Source organism: Populus trichocarpa, chromosome 10, assembly GCF_000002775.5.
Source record: "Populus trichocarpa isolate Nisqually-1 chromosome 10, P.trichocarpa_v4.1, whole genome shotgun sequence".
In the NCBI taxonomy this organism is placed as follows: domain Eukaryota; kingdom Viridiplantae; phylum Streptophyta; class Magnoliopsida; order Malpighiales; family Salicaceae; genus Populus; species Populus trichocarpa.
Window position 1 is genome coordinate 14,206,299 of NC_037294.2, and position 20,129 is coordinate 14,226,427.

The 20,129-nt window shown below is 32.7% G+C and overlaps 3 protein-coding genes across 4 annotated transcripts; all 3 read left to right on the plus strand.

Annotated features, from left to right (window-relative positions):
• The first annotated feature begins 814 nt into the window (after positions 1-814).
• LOC7475589 (uncharacterized) lies at positions 815-2,806 on the plus strand. Its single transcript, XM_002314822.4, has 4 exons — positions 815-1,089; positions 1,466-1,671; positions 1,758-1,821; positions 2,040-2,806. The coding sequence occupies exons 2-4, from the start codon at positions 1,505-1,507 to the stop codon at positions 2,352-2,354; spliced, it is 546 nt and encodes a 181-aa protein (XP_002314858.1). The 5' UTR covers positions 815-1,089; positions 1,466-1,504; the 3' UTR covers positions 2,355-2,806.
• A 4,352-nt stretch (positions 2,807-7,158) lies between these two features.
• LOC7475591 (uncharacterized) lies at positions 7,159-8,338 on the plus strand. Its single transcript, XM_024610219.2, has one exon. It carries the CDS (start codon positions 7,599-7,601, stop codon positions 7,980-7,982), a length of 384 nt encoding a protein of 127 aa, XP_024465987.1. The 5' UTR covers positions 7,159-7,598; the 3' UTR covers positions 7,983-8,338.
• Positions 8,339-11,307: 2,969 nt separating this feature from the next.
• Positions 11,308-14,511, plus strand: LOC7475592 (uncharacterized). 2 transcript variants are annotated; one of them, XM_024609277.2, is made up of 4 exons: positions 11,310-11,551; positions 11,815-13,044; positions 13,156-13,358; positions 13,878-14,511. In XM_024609277.2, the coding sequence occupies exons 2-4, from the start codon at positions 13,033-13,035 to the stop codon at positions 14,140-14,142; spliced, it is 480 nt and encodes a 159-aa protein (XP_024465045.1). In that variant the 5' UTR covers positions 11,310-11,551; positions 11,815-13,032; the 3' UTR covers positions 14,143-14,511. The 2 variants fall into 2 exon arrangements, with proteins under 2 accessions (XP_002314860.1, XP_024465045.1); XM_002314824.4 differs by lacking the exon at positions 11,815-13,044 and having other exon boundaries at positions 11,308-11,551; positions 13,878-14,394.
• Positions 14,512-20,129: the final 5,618 nt, after the last annotated feature.

Sequence of the window (20,129 nt, forward strand, 5' to 3'; positions counted from 1 at the left end):
CTTGCGTGCTTTATATTCCCAACGAACAAAAAAAAACAACTGCATGCTTTCTGTGCATATGTTAACAAGATAATAATTCAAAAAAAAAAAAAAAACCGTGGCTTCCATCGTTTTGAACGGTTTGGTTACGTTCCCATTTTGGTGATAAATATTCAGAGATATTTTACAAAATAATATTATTTTAAAAGAAGGGTGCTAAAATCGATGAGATTTTTCGCGGGAGGGAGGCACCGCCTGCGTGAACAATAAAATATTATACAGAAAAAAAAAAAAAAAAAAGGCTAAGTGCACAGAGAAAGATAAGAAGCAAGACCTCAATTTAGTCCCTAGCACATGACAACTTTCACTATACCATTCCGATTCCAAAACATATTTTTCAATCTGGTCCGCAGCCCTTAAATTTCCACAGTACCATGAAATAGATTTAAATCTTCAAAAACCATATCTAGTCATGAAAATGATATGCATATAAACGAATCATATTAAATGCTATACAGACCAACATATCAAATAACAAATGAATGGTCCAATATGAATTATAATTTATAAATTCAGAATCTTACAATAAATTATAAATTCAGGATCAATTTGAAAAAAAGGTACAAGGATGTAATTAAGAAACATGACATATGTAGGACCAATATGAATATATTTCTAAACCACTAGTAATGACTCGGTGAAAAAGGCGGTTGTTATTGTTGGCGTGATGTAGCACTTGCAGCCCCCTTACTTTTTATTTATTTATTTATTTATTTTAATTTATATCTTAGCTGTGCTGTTGCCCAATACCCAGACGATCCCCCCCCCCCCCCCCCCCCCCCCCTCCCCTCCCTGTAAATTATTTTTCGTTTTGATTCTCTGTCTTCTTTAACTTCTGTTTTGAAACACGCTGATCCTTTCCACCTCTGACATCCATCCCCTTCTGTAGCCCCAAATAGCCACTCTCTTTATATCTCTCCAACGTTTTCTTTTTCTCATTTTCTTTCCATTTCTGTTCATAATAGCTTAGCCACAACACTTCACAAAGTTCAGAGTCTTTTGCATATTTTCTTTCTTTAAGCTTGAGTTGTACAGTTCAAGCAACCAAAGGTAATACACCTAATAGCTACCAGCCTCTCTCTCTTTTGAATCTCCCCTCTTATCATTTTATCTATTTAATTATGTTTTCACCTGCAGTTTTCCAGTTTTTTTTGTGTGGAATTGATAGATCCACAAATATTTCAGATTTGACATCCCATAAAGGCTCTGTTTTTCAATTTTTTTTAAAAAAGATCTCGATTTCTTAGCTCGTGAATTATGGATTTTTGTTTTTGTTTTTATTTTATAATTTCAGCCATGCGTGTAACGCCGGCGGCTTCTTGTCTTCTTTTTATTTGAAAAAAAAAAACGAGTTTTGTGAGATCTGTTAATAATTTGTATAATTTTACTCTAAAGTCTCAATTCGTTTTACTGGTTTTATTTGCAGGGCTTTGTTCATAGAAAAAAAGGCATAAAAACAGCAAAGATGAATCACTGTGCGATCCAACAAAACGCTTTTTCAACCCGGGAAGAGATTCGGAGCTCCGTTTCAGTTCCAGTCTCGGACAGGAGAGACCCAGTGGTTTGCCCCAAACCCAGACGGCTCGGTCTGTTAAACAACTACCCTGCCAGGTCTATCAGATTTCAGCTCAGGTAATATTTCCTTAAAATTTTCACCTACTGTTTTTTTTTTTTCTTCATGAAAAATTTGAAACTGAATAAAATTTATGAATTTTCAGCCACCAATCAGAGCTTTGTGATTCAAAAGCAGGGAATGAGTTTTTGGACATAATCCTCGCCAAGGTAATAGTTTTTTTCCCCTGTTTATTCAACTTATTTTGTGATTCTAAATTTCTTATGAGGTTAAAAAAATCTGAACGTGGTCCCATGAACAGCGGCTAACATTTCAACCGTGAAGGAAAAGGAATATATTACAGATGTTCTTGGACCATCCATTAACCTTGTCGGTGCCTATTTCTTCTCTTGTTTGATTTTTTGTTCAATAATTTGTTTCTTTGTAGGGTGGTTATGGTGTGGATAATCAATCTTTTTGCAAACAAGTAGCCTCGTCGCCGCCCCCATTTTTTTGCGGGTCGCCGCCAAGCAGAGTAGCTAACCCATTAATTCAAGATGCTAGATTTGGGGATGAGAAATTCTCCCCCCTCTCACCGGTCACGCCTATTCCACCTACGATGGATTTGTCATCTTCATCATCATCTCCAAGGAAAGGAGGATTGGTTCGGGCAAATTTTGGAAACAAACCAGTGGTGAGAATTGAGGGGTTTGATTGCCTTGACAGGGATTGTAGAAATTGCAGCATTCCTGCTTTGGCTTAAAACCCCGTTTTCAACAAAGTACATAGTTAAAAAAAGAAGAGCTAAAACAGAGATCACTTCGGTACGTAGTTATAAGAGGAATTTTGGTGTTCTCATGAGAGGGAAACTGAGGGATCCTTTTGCTATTGTAAAAATTGTTTTGAGGGATTCTTTATGCATGTAAAAAATATCATCTTTGTAAGTAAATTGAGTTGACAAAAATAATGAGGGCTTTTTTAGATTCTAGGTAGGGAAGGTTATGAGTTGATGACTATAATCAATCCTCTGTATGATTGTTGCAAGTAACGAGTCTCTAAGTGAGAATCGGCAGGTCTTTCTTTTCTCTTTGCTTCCTTGTTTTTCAACGAGCGAATGGATTAACAAGGGAAATTTGTACAAAATCAAGTTGTGTAGAGAGTATTTTGAGTTAGGGATTTGCAAATTATAATGTAAATAAACCTTTGGTATGATTCCGTGATGGTGTCACTCTGTTGCTTATTTTTATTTTTTTCCTTCTGTGTTTCCTTTTGGATTCGAACCTCTAAAGCAATATCGTGTGATGATGTATTGATATTCGCTTGTGAATTACGCCATTATGTGCTTAAAATGGGCCCTGAGAAGGAGCTGATTTTCAGTGGCTCTTTTTTTTGTCCTTCATCCACCACGATGAACACTGAGATCTTGCTTTGTGAAAGCCGCATATAAATGGGTGCGTTTGTTTACCTTCAGCTTTTATGTTTGCGATGTAAAAACACTAAGGTATTTGGGAACATTAAACTGTTTAAAAAATTAAGTTTAAAATATAGTTTGTGTGAACCAGTATTTACATGCTTTTATAATTGAGTTTTATAAAATTTTATTTATTTTTGTGTTTCAAAAACATTTCTAAAAAAAGTTAATATTATTTTGGTGTTTTTAAATTATTTTGATATACTAATATCAAAAATAATTTTTAAAAATTAAAAAAATATTATTTTAATGTATTTTCAAGTAAAAATCACTTTAAAAAAAAATTGCAACCATATAATTACCAAACCTCTTATACATGTTTTTTTGTTGCGCTTGTAAACTTCAATTATAATTTTTACCAAATATTTTATTTTAGTTTGTATAGAATTTTGAAATTAATAATATTATAATAACAATAAAGACATGATAATTATGTTTAGTAATCAAAAATCCTTGAAATTATTTTTTAAAATAATTTGAATTTTTATTAGCATACGTGAAGACTTCCACCTCAAAATATCAAGTTGAAATTTCTTAAAGAGACTCTTGATCCATAACAACAGTCAAATAAAATTGAAAAATAGTATTTATCTTAAAACATGATAATTTAGTGATACAATTGATAAGATTACTAATACATATCTCAAAACACCACGATAATGGATAAGAATTGTTTGGATTTGGGCAGAGATTTTTTTGGGTACTTATATCGACCCGTTTGTGTAGCTTGAAAGCAATAATAATCCCTTCAAATTGTAGTGATCAACATGTCAAAATTGCTTCATTTCACTGTCGACGTAATAACTGACGATGAGAGATTTTTTCTTATGGACCCGGAAACATAATATATGTTTGCTCTTGAACCGTCATTCTGCTGTAATTATATGAATTTTGGAATATCCTTTCCATGATCAAATCCGTCGACAAATTTTGGTACAGTATGTTAAGAAAAAAAATAATTTGGTTGGTATTATAATGTAAGGTATTTTTTAAAAGTATTATTTTTCTTGAAAGTATAGTAAAATGTTTTTTGAAGATTTTTTTTCATTTCAATACATCATAATAATTTGAAATTACTAAAAAAATATTAATTAAATATTTTTTCAAACCAAATACATTTTTAAAACACAATCAAATATAAAAACAAAACGTACTTTGAGTGGCAAATCATTCCTTTTCAAATTGAATAAAATCAAAACATGTTAAAATTACCGTGTTTGTAAGAATTTTTTCAATTTTTCATTTTTAAGCAGTACACAGATTGACTAAACTCAACATGATATTTTTATCAAACAAGCTCGTTAAAATGGAAAAAAAATAATAATAATGAGAAGCATGTTCTCTAATTTGAATTTGGAGTGAACAACAACCTGGAAAACATTCAAGGTGTACGTCCAAAATAATGTTGTACTTGGAGGATTGAAAAAAGCGCTTCTCCATTTCTGTTTTTTTTTTTATATATAGAAAAATAGACTTTTGAACAGAAAACTTCAACGTTTTTCTCCTTTTTCTTTAGTTTTCATGAAAATGGAGTAGAACTCTCACTCACTCACTACACTCTGTTGTAGTGAAAGCTGCAGAAAGAATCGAAATACTTTTACTGGAGCAATGTAGTGAACCGCAGGCTCAAACTATGCCTTTTCCAATTCGGATAAAAAAAAACCATGCTGCTTAGAATATCGTGCTTGTTATCTTACGACTGAAATTGAAAGTAAAAAAGAAAAGCATTCAAATTAAAGTAGTTTCGAGTCACTGCTGCAGTTTTTGTTTAATGGGGCTTTCGAGTCCCAAGGCCAACGTGAGAGAGGCAGGGGGCAGCTGCCCAGTGGAGCCTCACCGTTAACATCTAGGAGCGTGCAACCTTATCTTCCTCACGTCGTCCAACTTCAAATTCTAGTTCGAAGAAATTCAACTTTTCAACCCAGATTAAAATAAAGGAAGAAAGAGGAAAGATGAGATTTTAAACTCAAAAAAGAAAACCAGTAACCGATTATGGCGTGGGGCTAATCAAACCAGAGAAAAGAAAAGAGGAGAGCCAAGCCTGAGCAGCCTATCTTTTTCTTTAGGCAATACAATTTGGAAGTCGTCTTCTTCACAGTAAAAATAAATTGGAAGCAAGCTAGGAGGTTGCTGAAATTTCTATCACACCGCATACTATCCCTAACATATCTTACTCAACATCTATCTTGAAATTAAAACTAAAGATATGTTTACGAACAATGCCACAAAACATAAACTTGCCACCAGCCTCGTCGACCTAGAGGCATGCCTCGCAGTTATGGAAGTAGGAAATTTTCCTGGGAGTGAGACAACAGAATTTGAATTATGCATTCTTTTGTTGCCAATTTTTTATTTATTTATGAGATATTCATTCGTAAGATGGAAGAGTGCAGTGTTTTTAAGAATAACATTGGTATTTCAATAATACTTACCACTCCATATATACTTCATCTACTCAAATTAAACCTCGCATATTAGTTAAAAATTATATTAAAACTGATATGATATATTTTAAAGTAACTTGGTAAAATAAAAATAATGATCCTATCAATCTTAATATAATATTATCAATTATTATTTTTTATGAACAAATCTAACATATTTAAAGTTTATGATAAAAAGAAAAACTGCTTAACGTACGTTTTATAAATTATAAATTATGAGTTTCTTGGTTTGGTTTTCATCATCAAAAGACTGAATAATCAATGGAATTGATTGGTTATCTCAAGGACCCATCTGTGTCATTCATTCACCGATTCAACCACGAATTAGTTTTTAAATTTCAATATGGTAAAAATGAAGTAAAATAATGGAATTTATACTAAAGCAAGTGCTTCATTAAGAAGACCGAAGACCGGTGACTTACTATACTCTTAAAGAGTATAAAACCAAAGATTTGTATCTTGACAACATTACGAGCGACTCATCGACCTGGAGTTTCACTCAAGGAAGAAGGTGTCGTGATAGCTGTTGAATCTTCTGCCCGTACATGGATAACTGTATGAAACAATGGGCTTACCAGTCTTGATCATTATAAACGATGATGCTGTGATATCGAGTTCATTGCTGAAAAAGAATCAATATATTATTTATGTAGCTTATCGCTTGGACCTTTTCGAAGAAGGTTGTTTTACCAACATGTTTATTTTAATGTATTTATTATTTAAGTTCAAAGCTTTACAAGCTCTGCGTCTAGAGGATTTTTTTAATCCCTCCTTCCTGTTCTAAACCTTTTCAAGGCCAATGGCATGTCAATTGGATTGGGTTGCTATTCTCCTTGAGTTTGATAACATTCAATGAGACACTTGAGAATAATATACATATTCTTAATTGCTATTAGAAAAAAAAAAAAAAGAACTGAACAATGATCTAATCGAAAATTCTGATTAAATTTGCCTAGCTCTCTCCTTTTTTCTTCTTCTTTCAGACCAATTGCACTATTTGAGGAACGGCCGGTGGCTTTTATTTTTAGATGTATTTAAAAAGTGTGTTTTATTTAGAAATGTAATAAATTAATATTTTTTAGTGTTTTTTAATAATTTTGATGTGATAATATTAAAAATAAAAAAAATTATTCTTTTTAAATATATTTTCAAATAAAAGATATTTTTTAAAAATATCCTTCCTCACGTCACAAAACACTGGCAAGAAAAAGCAGAGGCATGGCATGAGGCATTCAATATATTCATTGTTTGTTTATTTTTATTTTTTTTTCTGGGTTATTTTTTTTACAGCTTCCCTTGAAATAAGGTATCAATGAATAAAAAAAGGAAGGCTCACCGAAAAAGGTAGTATCGGATATACACAATTACACATCATGGTCGAAGAGGCAGTGTTAGGTAAGTGTGTCATGACCTGAGCTGGATTTGAGGCCAATACAAAGATAGCATGCATGTCAGCATGTCGAGTCATCAAATGTGGCCTCCTGCTTTACACGCACCTCCGTCCATTCAGCTACCTCTGCAGTCGTCCACCCCTTGGGAAAAACAAGCGGCGCTTAAGTCTTGCAGCATTTGGCGACGATATGGTAGACACAAGAGACATTGAAATTGTTAATAACTGTGAAACATCGTGACATTAGCCCTAAGTCTTATCTTATTCTTCCCACCATCGCTAAAAAGCCCATTCTGCCCTCAAAACGTGGCAATATCTCCATGGGTCATTCAAGATCTTATTTTAACCAAGCTGTCCCTTGATCACTGAAAATTCATTGAACAGAACCGTATACAGCGTACAGTTCCAAATTGACAAAACTACCTTCGTGTAAACAATTTACCCTTCAACATCAAGAAGAGCACTTGTTAACATGTCTTGTGCAAAGGACAAGAAAGTGGCATGTGAATTTATGATCACAAGAATCCACAGCCTGCGATCTCAACACCAAATATACTAGTCCGAGTTCAAAACCAACCTTTTCTAGTAGCCAAGTTCTCCCTTCCCCTATAAATACCATAAAATTCTTCTTCGTTCTTCCTTAGCGATCCCGTCAATTACAGCTCCATTCTTTTGAAAACGCAATATTATTGCAGCAAGAAAATGAAGAGTCAAGGAAATGTTAATCATGGTAACAATATGAGACCAACTAAGGCTGAAGGTAAAACAACTGCAATAACGACAGCAGGGATGAGTACAAAGGCGAAAAAGAAGGGCAAGAGCACTGCGGTTCAGAAGGTGGAAGACGAGAGGGAGAATACAGGTGGTGAATCGACTCAGATGGTGATGGAGAATTTACAATGTTGGGAGGATCAATGGCCATTGTATAGGGGTATTGTGGATGAGCAAATGTCATGGGGGTCCATTTGGTTGCCATTTTGGGATGTGGACTATACGGGCGAGGCTTGTCGAGAAATGTTCAGTGATGTTGTCTGGGATGATGATATTTGGAACTTGAAGGGTATTGACAAGATACCAGATGAATAGGAAGAGGGAGGATTGATTATAATCTCTACACTGTTCGTTCAAATTTTACAGAAGAGTACTGGTTAAAGCCCGAGGTTGTTGCATTCTAATTTTGCTGTTTCTTCCATTCTGGCTGAGGCCTGATGATTTGCATGGTGACCAGCACCATGCAATCTGATCAATCTCTGAATAAATTTCCATGTTCGTTTAAGCAAGATAGGAAGGTCGGTTACAAATGTATTTTATATTGTTTAGGTTGTTTAACCCAGTAAGGCAGTGCCACTTTAATTAGCATTCTCCAGTAATTTACCCGGTAATGTACGATATTGCAGCTAATGGATTGAAGCTGGTGTCAAAACCTCTATTTGGACGGGGAAGCTTAGATTGTGTTTATTTTTTTGTGGTTAAAATTATAGTTGAAGTAGGTATAATTTACTTATATATAAAATTCAACTATAAAAATTATTTTTCTTTCTAGTTTTTTTTATGAATTTAATATACAAATTTTAATTTCAACCACAAAAACAAACACTGTTAGAATTTGAAATCTAACCATGTTTTTGATAGACTAATAGCTTGTTTGGAATACAATTTGAAATCTGACTAGGTTTTTAATAAAAAAAATTGAAAAAGTGAATGTGGACTTAATATAGGCGGTATGAGAGTTTATTTGGAATGTGGCTGGCAGTGCGTGTTTCTAAGATTTGTTTGTTTAAAATTAATATTTTTTATGCTTTTTATTATTTTTATATGATAATGATGTAAAAAATTAAAAAATATATTAATTAAAAATATTTCTAAATAAAAAAAATTAAAATAATTATTATCTAAATACCACAAAGCAGCTCTAGCGTTCCATTTTGGTCCTAATTAGAAATTAGAAAATAAACTTATACCGGGGACAAAGTTGTGGGTTCAACTTAACTCTTTACAGCTAGAGCGTATCAAGGCCCTCCGTGAGGCCTAGCCTGGTCTAACAGATCTGAATTTAAAATCCAAGTCAAGTAAAGAGCATTACATTGACCAGGCCCATCTAGCATCCCGTATGCGAGAGTAACTGTAACTCCACCTAACCTGATTTATTAAGAAAGTCCTATATGAAATTCATTTTTTAATGGATTGCATGGGGGTTTGAGTTTCTCAAATATTTTCATCGATTCTTATATAAATATCTACTAAAAATATAGATTAGAGAATAATAAAAAATATAAACACATGTTAGGAGCAATTAGACTTTTAAAAACATGTAAGAGACTGGACCTAAAATACATGGATAAATTGAGCTAACAATTTATTTATTTTGGATAATGTTGAAAAGACACAGCAAATTTGTTAAAAATCTTCCCAGGCAGGTATTAAGAAGGGAAAAAAAACCCGATCAGAACAAATTTTTGTTGAACGCGAAAAATAATAATAAGTATTACTGCCATATTTTATAACAAAAAAAAATTATGTGAGGATTAACTTGATGTGATATAGTTAATTTTACATATTTAAAAATAACTCAAATAACAAGTAAAAATATGGTTTAACTTGAAAAATCAAGAATATATCTTTTTAAAATATATAGATAAGATACTGGATTTACTTGGATTGACTCGAATTTACCCGAATCAACCAATTGAATTTCCAACTCATGTCATGAGATCCTAATAACACTGTATAAAAAATATTAAGTTTAATTTTCAATTAACCCGTTATTAAAAGGGTGATAATGAAAACAAAATTCAGTTAGAAAAAATTAAGGAGTCGAGTCAACCTGAGTTAATTTACTAAACCTTAGCCATGAAACAGGGCAATCGTATAGAAATAAAATTGAAACAAATTGTCAAACTCAATTCTCAATCAACCCAATGTTAAATGATGAAATCAAAGAGAAAAAAAATCAATTTTTTTTAAAGAAGAACACTAAAAAACCATATGAGCTAAATTAAGTTAACCGGCTAAACCTGTAACTTAACTTGTGAGACTAGAATAACTTTATAAAAAGTAAATTAAAATAAATTATGAAGCCTAATTATCAATCAACTCAATATTGAAAAATAAATTTGAAAAAAATAAAATAAAAAATAAAACTTGAGGCAAACTAGGCTAACCAACATCCTAGGTTATGAGACCATGATAATCCATAAAAAGAAAATAAAAAAATATACGAAGCGCAATTCTCAATTAACTCAATGTTGAAGGATTAAATTGAGAAAAAAATCAATTAAAAAAACAAATAAAAATCCAGGTCAATATAGGTTAACTTGCCAAAACAAGATCATGAGATCAAGATAAATTTATGAAAAGAAAAAAAATCATGAAATCAAGTTCCTAGTCAACCTAATGTTGAACGGTAAAACTGAAAAAAATTTAAAAAATGATCAAAAAACTTGTCCAGCCTGACTAATCCGCAAAACTTATGATCCAAGTCACGAGACTATAATAATCTCGTATAAAAACAAAAAATTATGAAGATGGTGAGTTGAGAAAAAAAAATGATCCTAGTTAATCCGGGTTAACCTGTCAAAGACGAATAATAAAATTGAGATAAATTTACAGAAAATAAATTAAAATAAACCATAAAATTCATTATCTATTATAGCTAACACTGAAGAATAAAATTGAAAAAAAAAAACTCGTCGAACCTAATTGTAAAAAGTCTTGGGATTTCATTAACCAACACCACCAAATTTTTTTAGCCCAGCCCATCAACTTCCATCACTTCTCCATATCCCATAAGGAAGGTGGTGACTTTTTTTCTTGAACATAATCTTATTGAAATTAAAAATAAAATGAATTGAAAAATTAATAGGAAAATAGGTACATAATTAGGATTATGCGAATCATGTAAAATATAATCCGAGTAAAATATAACTCGAAGAATGAAGAAAATACTTCGATGGAGGAATGTGAAAAAAAATATTAAATAATTAAAATTTATCAGAATAACTTTTTTTTTTATCCGAATGCTTATCGAGTCGTATTCATAGTTAAAAAGACAACAAAAGTACATTATTCCTAGTTAATCAAAGATAACCGAAGAGCTTCTGCTATTTTATCGGATTACAAAAAAAAAAAAAAGCATGTTAGTTAAATAATTTTTATTTTTTACACTACTCCACGTACAATTACTTTTTTAAATCCTAGTTATATAAAAACTAAAACAATTTATTCTTTGTTTATAAAAAAATATTTTGCATGTTAAAATTCACCTCATACACTAGATTATCTCAAACTCTACTGCTTTGAAACTGAGTGCCATGGCGCGTGCAAAACACAACCGAACGTCAACTCAACACATAAGTCTTCAAGCCATAGCATGTTACCACACTCATTGATATCGAGTGGGTCTTGAAAAGGTCTAATAAAAGTTAAATTTTCCCCGACAACCTTTCGCTTATTTCCACTCCTCCTGCGTGCAAAACAAGTCCTCACTTCAGTTGCCGCAGGAGATCGATTTCTTTCTCAAAGAAAGATAGCAAAAGAAGATTCGTAATTTTCAGATGGGAGAGGGAAAAGGGTCGACTCTGGTTCACCTTCTAGTGGTGGTTCTGTGTCTGGTTGCCTTTGGGTTCGCCATTGCTGCTGAAAGACGCAGAAGCACTGTACGCACCCCTTTTCTTTTCTTTCCATTCGTTTTCTTTATCCTTTTAGTATGTTTTTAGCTACAAGCTAGGGTGTTAGGGTTTTTGTTTATATTTCTCATTGTTTGTGGTTTGATTGATTGATCTCTGTTTTGTTACTAATTTTTTGGGCCCTGGTTCTAGTGTTATTAGAGTCTGTGACGTTTTGTGAGATGAGATAAACAGGAGATCTGTGTGTTTTAAGACTTAGTGTGAGAATTATTGGGTTTTGTTTAATTTTGCAGTTGTTGTGATGTGCAAAGGTAGAGAATTTGGCTACAACCTTTTTGACGAGGGTAGAGAAGAGTCTCGAAGTTGTGACCTGGCAGCTGGGCTGCTTCCTAGCTAATTGGTTAAATTTGACTAAAATGAGTTACTTGAAATTAGCAAACGGCGAGAAAACCTGTATATTTGTGTTGGTATGAAATACTGTGACTTGAACTGAAGTTGGTATGAAGACATTGGGTTTTGACAACGAGTGAAGTTGTGATGGCTGATAATGTGAAGGATTATTCTAAAATAAGTGGTTGAAAAAAGTTTTAGTTTTGTGGACTTGTTAGTAACCGATGTAACATGAACAATTTGTCCTTGGGAAACTATGTTGTTGCTCTGCCATAGTCTTTTATTATCTTCTTGAGCTTTCGTCCCTACAAACAGCATCACATTAAGTATCACTGATAGGAAGATCAACCGTTGAAGTTATCAAATTGTTTTTACTTTAAGCTGTAACTCGTTTTTCCCTTTCCTTAATCAATGTGGTCACTACTCACTAGGCTTTCTGCATCAGAACTAGATGATGGCGGTAAATGAGTTGGGTGGCCTTGTTGTGATTCCCAAAATTATTTTAGTGATCGTAACAAGGCCAAATGCTTTGGTGACATCATACACCATGTAATCAAGTTTGATTTGGTTTTATAGTGGATATTTATCTGCTCTGAAATTGATCCCACTATATTAAGATATGTGTGTGCAATTGGAACTCTAAATTTGAGGCATAACCTTTTAGTTTCTTGATTTAGCATTTATATTATCTTAATCCTGAAAATGGTTGAACTCTAGCATGAATCATTGATGGACTACTAAGAGTCACTTGAAATTGTGTTCCTGTGTCATGAATTTCCTGATGGATACCTTAGGCTCTTGCTCCTGGTAAACAAACACTACACTACCAGAAGGGAACTGTAACAATTTGAATATGCAAATATAGAATTTCTTGTCACCACTTTGTTGATTTGTCTTCAGTGAACTGGAAGATGGAAGTAGCTTGCAGTTCACTGTACTTGCTTTCAAGAAGTTCTAGAAAACAGCATTTAGGCTCAACAATTAGTGCTTTTTCAGGAACAGCAAATCCGCATAAGAAAACAGTGATCTTGTTTGATATGGCAGTGTGCAGGCAGGTTTAACTTGGGGTGAAAGCCTGTATTGGTCAGACAGGGGTTGCATTGGTCCCCTTCCAGTTGACAATGAATAGCACTGTAGGCATATTGCTGTTTTACATGACAATAATAAAGAATTTAGTCCTAAATTGTAATATCAGCAATCCATGGTGTCTGTTTTTCTTGAAGACATTGTTTTTCTGCAAACAGGGCCATATTGAAAAAGATGCAACAAACGCTACATACTGTGTCTACAACTCTGATGTTGCAACTGGTTATGGAGTGGGCGCTTTCTTATTTCTTCTTTCAAGTGAATCACTATTGATGGGTGTCACAAGATGCATGTGTTTTGGGAGATCACTAGCCCCTGGTGGAGATCGAGCTTGGTCCATCATATATTTTGTTTCATCATGGTGAGAATTTTGATGCTCAGGATAATGTTCTTTATCCATTCTTGGCAGGGAGACTTCATGCAATACATTGTTATCTGTCAAAACACACAATTAGTCTCTCTTTGTTAAATTATCATTTCTTCTTTCAAGTGAATCACTGAGACAGGCACGGGAACACTCACATACACACAAACCATTCTTATTGCATTATGGTTTTCATTCTTTCTTTTCATGCCTATGCATCTCTTTGCCAGGATCCCATGCATTCGTAGCTGGTGAAGTGACATGTTGGAAATTACACATCAGTGATTAGTGAATTGACATAATGTTGTAAATTACAAGTTGCTACATTGAGGCAGAGGATGACCTATGCCAACGGGGTTTCATATATTAGTACTCTGTTTTGAGGATAACTGTGATTAAACTACATCTATCATTTCATCGAGGATCATTTTCTTTCTCCAGCTCTAGCATTTTTATGGTTCAATCTGAAACATGCTTGCACTTTAAGACTTTTTTTTTCATCTTATGCATCTGCAGGGCGACTTTTCTGGTGGCAGAAGCATGTTTAATTGCAGGTGCACAGAAAAATGCCTATCATACCAAGTATGTTGGGATGATCTATGCTCAAAACTTTGCCTGTGAAACATTGCGGAAAGGTGTTTTTATTGCTGGAGCAGTGTTTGTGGTGGCAACAATGATTCTGAATGTATACTACTACATGTATTTCTCCAAGGCTACTGCCACCAAGGCAGCTCTCAAAACAAATCGTACAAGTTCTGTTGGGATGACTGGCTATGCTTAGAATCAAGAACATGACTAGATAGCTGAGTTTTGATCCTGATGTTTTGAGTCTGTTGGCGATTCTATTGTGCAAGTGTGCTGATATACATTGCGTTTTTCTGGCAACATATAAGCGTGGTTATGAATGTTACCATCATTTGAAAGGATTGTGAAAAGTTTAAACTAAAAAACATGAAACATCAACTCTCGTAATTAAGAGAATTAGGTTATCTGAATCCCATTAAATCTATGGCCTGTCCATGTTTCTAGTTCATTTTAGCCTATTTTATTTGGTTTTACAAGCTGTTATGTGCACGAGACTAGTTGCAAACCAGGTGCTTTGATTGTAATGTTTGAATTTATTAGATTTCTTTTGCCATGGTTGGTTGAACTATAGGGCTTCATCTGGGGGGGTTGCTTCTTTGTCTGTTTGGATCGTGGTTGTGGCAAAGCAAACTGTTGTAGGCGTTCCTTAACTGTCACAGTTAGATCCGGTGTAAAATATTTGTTAATCAAATGTCAAGAGAGATTTATAAATTAATATATAATTACTCTATTGAGGTTGGTATTTATATAAATTGATAGATTTAAAACTATTTATTGTAAATATATAACATAGATTCAGAGAAAATGATTAAATTTTATCAAAAAATAATATAAAATGAACCATCTTTTAAAGTGTAATGGTTCTTTTGGTTGATATGTTATAATTTAAGGTAGGTTGGTTTCTTTTGCTTTTTTCGCAGTCATATCTTACAAAGCTCTTTATTGCATTATAAAATAAGTACAATATGCGGTGATGGTTGTGATATGAAAAAGTAAGTTCAAGTTTAATTAACAAAAATTAAACCTTTGTGTGAGGAAAATATTATAACTGAAATTATTGTTTATTATCTCATAAATAACGGTGTCTTAAAGTATTGATTTAAAAAAAAAATCAATTTGATTCTCACTTTTTTTTTTGTACAATTGAGCTCTTTTGAGCCTGAATTAACATCCAACTGTATGTTTTTTTGTAGAGAATTAAATTGAAAGTCAAATGACCAAATAAAAAAATAGGAGAACAATAGATGGCGTCTTTGATTTTATATAAAAAGTTTAATTTGATTCCCTATATTTTTTGGTTTTTAGTTTTGTCAATCCCTTTAGTTTTCACAAAATTCAATTTTGATATCAAAGTTTTTTTCCTCATTTTTTAGTACCTTTCAGTTAAAGAAGAGAGAAAGAGAGAGGCAGATCTGACCACATAATTGTTTTTGGGTTTGGGTTGATTTTGATTTTTTGAGTTGTTTCTTGGTTTTTTAGGGTCATGGATAGGTTTATCAAGATGTTGAAATATTTTCCAGGTGTTTTTGGTTAAAAAAAAAGGCATATTAATGGGTTATTAAGCCAAAAAAACAAGAAAGCCTTGTTTTTATAGCAACCATAGACACGCGTTGTCTGATACCCTTTAAAATATTAAAAAAAAAGGATAAACCTAGGTGCGCGGGTTGGGTTGGAAAACCCATGTGTCTAGGTTGGAAAGCCCATGTGCCTAGGTTGTTTTATTCAAATGCCTAAGCTATAAGTGCTTGGGCTCATTTTGGGTGTTTCTTTTTTGTTATTTTATATCCGGGTTAAAAAAATAAAATAAAAATTATTGAATTTAATTGAGTTCACGAGTTAGATCACAAGTTTAGCGGGTTATTTCGCATCATCCAGGCTATTTTTTTTTCTTTTTTTGTCTAATATTTGTTCTGCCCCTTAATTTTCAAGGGAAAAAAATTATGCTTTGTTATCAATGATGTATTTTTTTTATCAACACCTTGATTTCTGTTTCAAAACGTTTTTTTTTTATAAACTTGTTTTATTTTAATTAATTTCATCTAATCTTAAATTTGCAATAGTGGATAGTAAAGAAAACGAAGGAGAAGAAACCTTGCTGGGCGGATTTGCTAGATATTAGGTATAAGAGTTTTTTTTCCGAATAGGTTTAAGAGTTGAGTTAGGATATTACTAAGATTTTAAACATTATATTACATGTCTTATTATGTATATGGATGTAATCTATAAGATGGACTTAGATTTTAAATATTATATACGGGTGTAATTAAAAAAAATGATTTGTAGATTGATTTAATGATTCAGAGAACTAAGCTTTTTTTCATATTAATCTTTAAATTAGATTTAACTGTTATGATCAAATGTTTAGCAAGTTAGAAGAATAATTTTACTGTATTAAATTAACAAAAAAAAAGGAAGGAATGGAATGAAATATTGTATTTTTTTCACTGCATTACCACAACATACCTAATCAAACATGTAATAAGGTGTAACTCAACTGGTCAGTCTTTGAATTTACTTTCTAGAGATCACCAGTTCGAGTTCCACAAACTTCAGAACCACTGGAGGCTTACATGGTCGTTAACTTCAGGGCCCATGAAATTAGTCGAGGTACGCGCAAGCTAGCCCTGATACTCATGTTAATAAAAAAATACCTGTAGTAATACAAATCTCGAGGAGTGTAACTCAACTGGTCAAGTTCTGGTTTTGTTCCGTAAACGTCACCAGTTTGAGTCCTACAAACCTCAGGGTCAATGGAAACTTACATGGATGTTAATTTCAGGATCTGTGAGATTAGTCGAGGTACATGCAAGCTAGACTGGACATCCATGTAGATAAAAAAAAAAAAAGTAATGCAATTTCCATAATAGCATAAAACTTACCAAAATGAGACTACTTCCAGATTTTATAAATTGACGCGATAAGGTTACAAGTACTTTGTATCCCTAATTGACATTACGATAGAATAATTATAAATGGCATAATTATGGAACAACTGGTTATCATATCCTGCATTAATTCTTGACGGACCTTTGGGATTGCCATCTCCAATGGCAGGTTAACATAAGCCTGCTCTAATGTCCTGACCACGGGCTATTATCATGATGGTGTTGCGCAGAACATACAAAATGTACACTCAAATACGTGCAAATGGAAGCAACGCGTCACAATGATTGATCTATTTTGCAAGAGTGCCACGTTGTTGACTTGAATTTTTAGTTTGTTTTTCTCAAGGCAGGGAGAGGGAAAAGGGCAAGAGATGGCAAGGACAAGGCAAACGTTAGAAAGGACAGGAGCAGAAGATTAAAAGCTTTCAAGTCGGAAAAAGGACAAAATTGAGTAGTCAAGGACACCAAGAGGAGTCCAAAGTCCAAGCATAAGCTAAAAGTTCTCAATATTATTGCCTGCCTGCTTGGATCAGATGCCCCCCCGTTCCACCTCTTCGAGACTTGGAGTTGGATCCCTTTTTTTCCTTTTTTTTTTTCCAGCAACAGACCAAAACAAAATCCCTTTTTTTTGGGTTCGATAAAAGACGAAATTGTGAGCATACCGAGTTCGAACTTACCCCCAGGACATACTGATTTATTAGTACGGAAATAGTTGATTGCCCCCGCTGATAGTGGAATTAAAGAAAAAAAAAACTATAAAATAATATTTAAATCATAAAAAACTATTTAAATTTTTTATTTAACTTGGATTAACAAATTAATTTTAAAACCAACTCATTGAATCCTTATTTAATTCAAATTTAAAATTAATTATGTAAAAATTACTTTAATGCAACTCAATTGACTTAACAAATTTAAAGATAAATCGAACAAATGGCAGTAAATATGATTTGCTTTAAAAAAAGTTGAAGATGACACTTTTTATTTTTTGAATATTAAGATTATACTATATTTGATCAATTTAAGCTTCGTGACTTAATTTGTTAACTCAATTTAAAGATATTCTTTTTAGTATGCAGTATAATTGCAAAATTGATAAGATATATCCCAGTTTTTTTTAGATGCAGAAAAAAAAAAAAAGTGAATGAGGTGAGATATATCCTCGATTTTTTTAGCATGCGGTACAATTGCAAAATTGACAAGATATCAATAATGAATCCCATTATATCTGAACCCCTTTTTACTGTAAGAACTTTGAGTTTTTCTGCTCTTTGCTCAAGTCTTGTCAATTTACTGCCCACGGAAACGACATTGCCATGAAAATACCAATTTTGGCCATCGAAAATGACATTTCCACGTTTCCTTAATCAAAATACATTGCGGTAAGTTTTAAATTTGTACTTTTAAAATTTATCGTTTAAATTTTACAAATTTTAGAATTATTAAAATTTTTTATTATTATTAATTTTAAAATTTATAAAATTAATCAAAATACACGCAAGCTAACTCGAATATATATTTTAATAAAATAAATATCTCTCTTTTGAGATTAAAAAATAGGCATCAACGTAAAACATAGCTTATAAAAAAGGGACACCCCCAGTAAATATGAAGGCAATGAAAATTTAAAACACTCCATAAATATGAAGGTCGAAATGCATGTCTGGTACACAATTCCTTTAACCAAATTAGTAGAAATGATCCACTTTTTAGGTAGCACCTCCAGTAAATCATCCACGTAATATATACTTGATAAAGCATGTTATGAGCGATCATTTCAACTTTCAAGTAAGAGAAGAAGGAACTCAAAACGATAGTGGTGAGCGAGTGAGGAGCAAGAGCAGCTGGGGAAATTCCATCAGTAAATTTTCCTGATGTTTGGTCCAGCGATAGAATAATTCCGTTGTTACATTCATTTATTAACTAGCCGAATTAAAATAATTCAAATTTAAATTAAAAAATAATTAAAACTCAAAATTAACTAAAAAATCAATTAAAACAACAAAAACAACATCTTTCAAACTTGAATTGAGGGTCTTATGGATCTTGATTGGTTACACCAAACTAGACCACGTAAAATCATTTAGCAAATTCTAAATCCAATACAGTAGTAGAATTTGAAGTTATTTTTGTTTTTGTTATTGAACATGTCTCGCATGTTCAAGCTTTTTTTTTTGCGGACTTTGACTTATCCATTTAATCCATGAAATATATTTGTAAACATTTTAAATCCCATTACAGGATCGTAAATCATAATGTAACTAAATTAGCTGGAATCTACTATTATAGTTTCCATTTCAAAATACTAGTTTCTAGATTTCTCACCAATAAATTAAGTGGCGATATTCCTATTTTTCATATTGTTAATCCAACTCCAGAATTAATAGACGGATTAAATTAACCTTTTATTATATGAAATCAGCTTGTATGTGTACAGGGGCCAAGCCAGGAATTGAGGACTGGGAAGGGCCAATAAGAATATCCCAGTAAAGTCATGTATTTATTCCAGAATAAACTTTAAATAGAAGGGTATAATTAAGAATTTTCAAGAATTTAGGACTAAAATTTAAAATCTTCTAAGATTTTGAATGCCAGGACCCCCAGCGCTCAACGTCTGCTCCGGTATGTTTATGCGTTTGCATTAATGCGACCGAGACATTTGCTAAACTTTCATGATTTTCATCCCAACATTAAGATAATCATAAAATATTTTAAAACAATTCCTGAGCTAATCAGTTATCTTCATGGACATAATTAGTAATTAGTTGAATTATTCTCAAGCTAATTATGCTGTGAAAAATTCCACATTCTCCGGTCATACTAAACTCATTGAAATCTTAAGTGGATTACGAGTACCGATAAATTCTTAAATTAAATTATATCCCATATGAAAAATTCACATATTTATGAGAGTTGATTTCAAACTTGACTTTAAGGTTAAGGTTAAGGTCAAGGCATCATTTGTTTGTTTGGTTTTTTTAATGGAGAACTAAGACTTTGCTGGGAGAAGTACTAGCCTTTTAAAGACCTCACAAACGAGGTCGTCCTTTTTTCTGTAATTAATGGTGCTAATTGCAAGCTAGAAAATAAACGTGTAAAGATTTATTTTGAAAGAGTAAAAATTCACAGGATTGCATCAAATTTGATACCTAAGATCGTACGGACTTCGTTAATCCAGACAGGATTTCCTCCTTACATACGTCAAGCACAGCCAAAGTCTCCAACACCGCCGCGAGATTCCCGGCCAGCCTCGGCCAAATCCCATGTTTCTCCTCAACGTTTAATTAACATATCAACC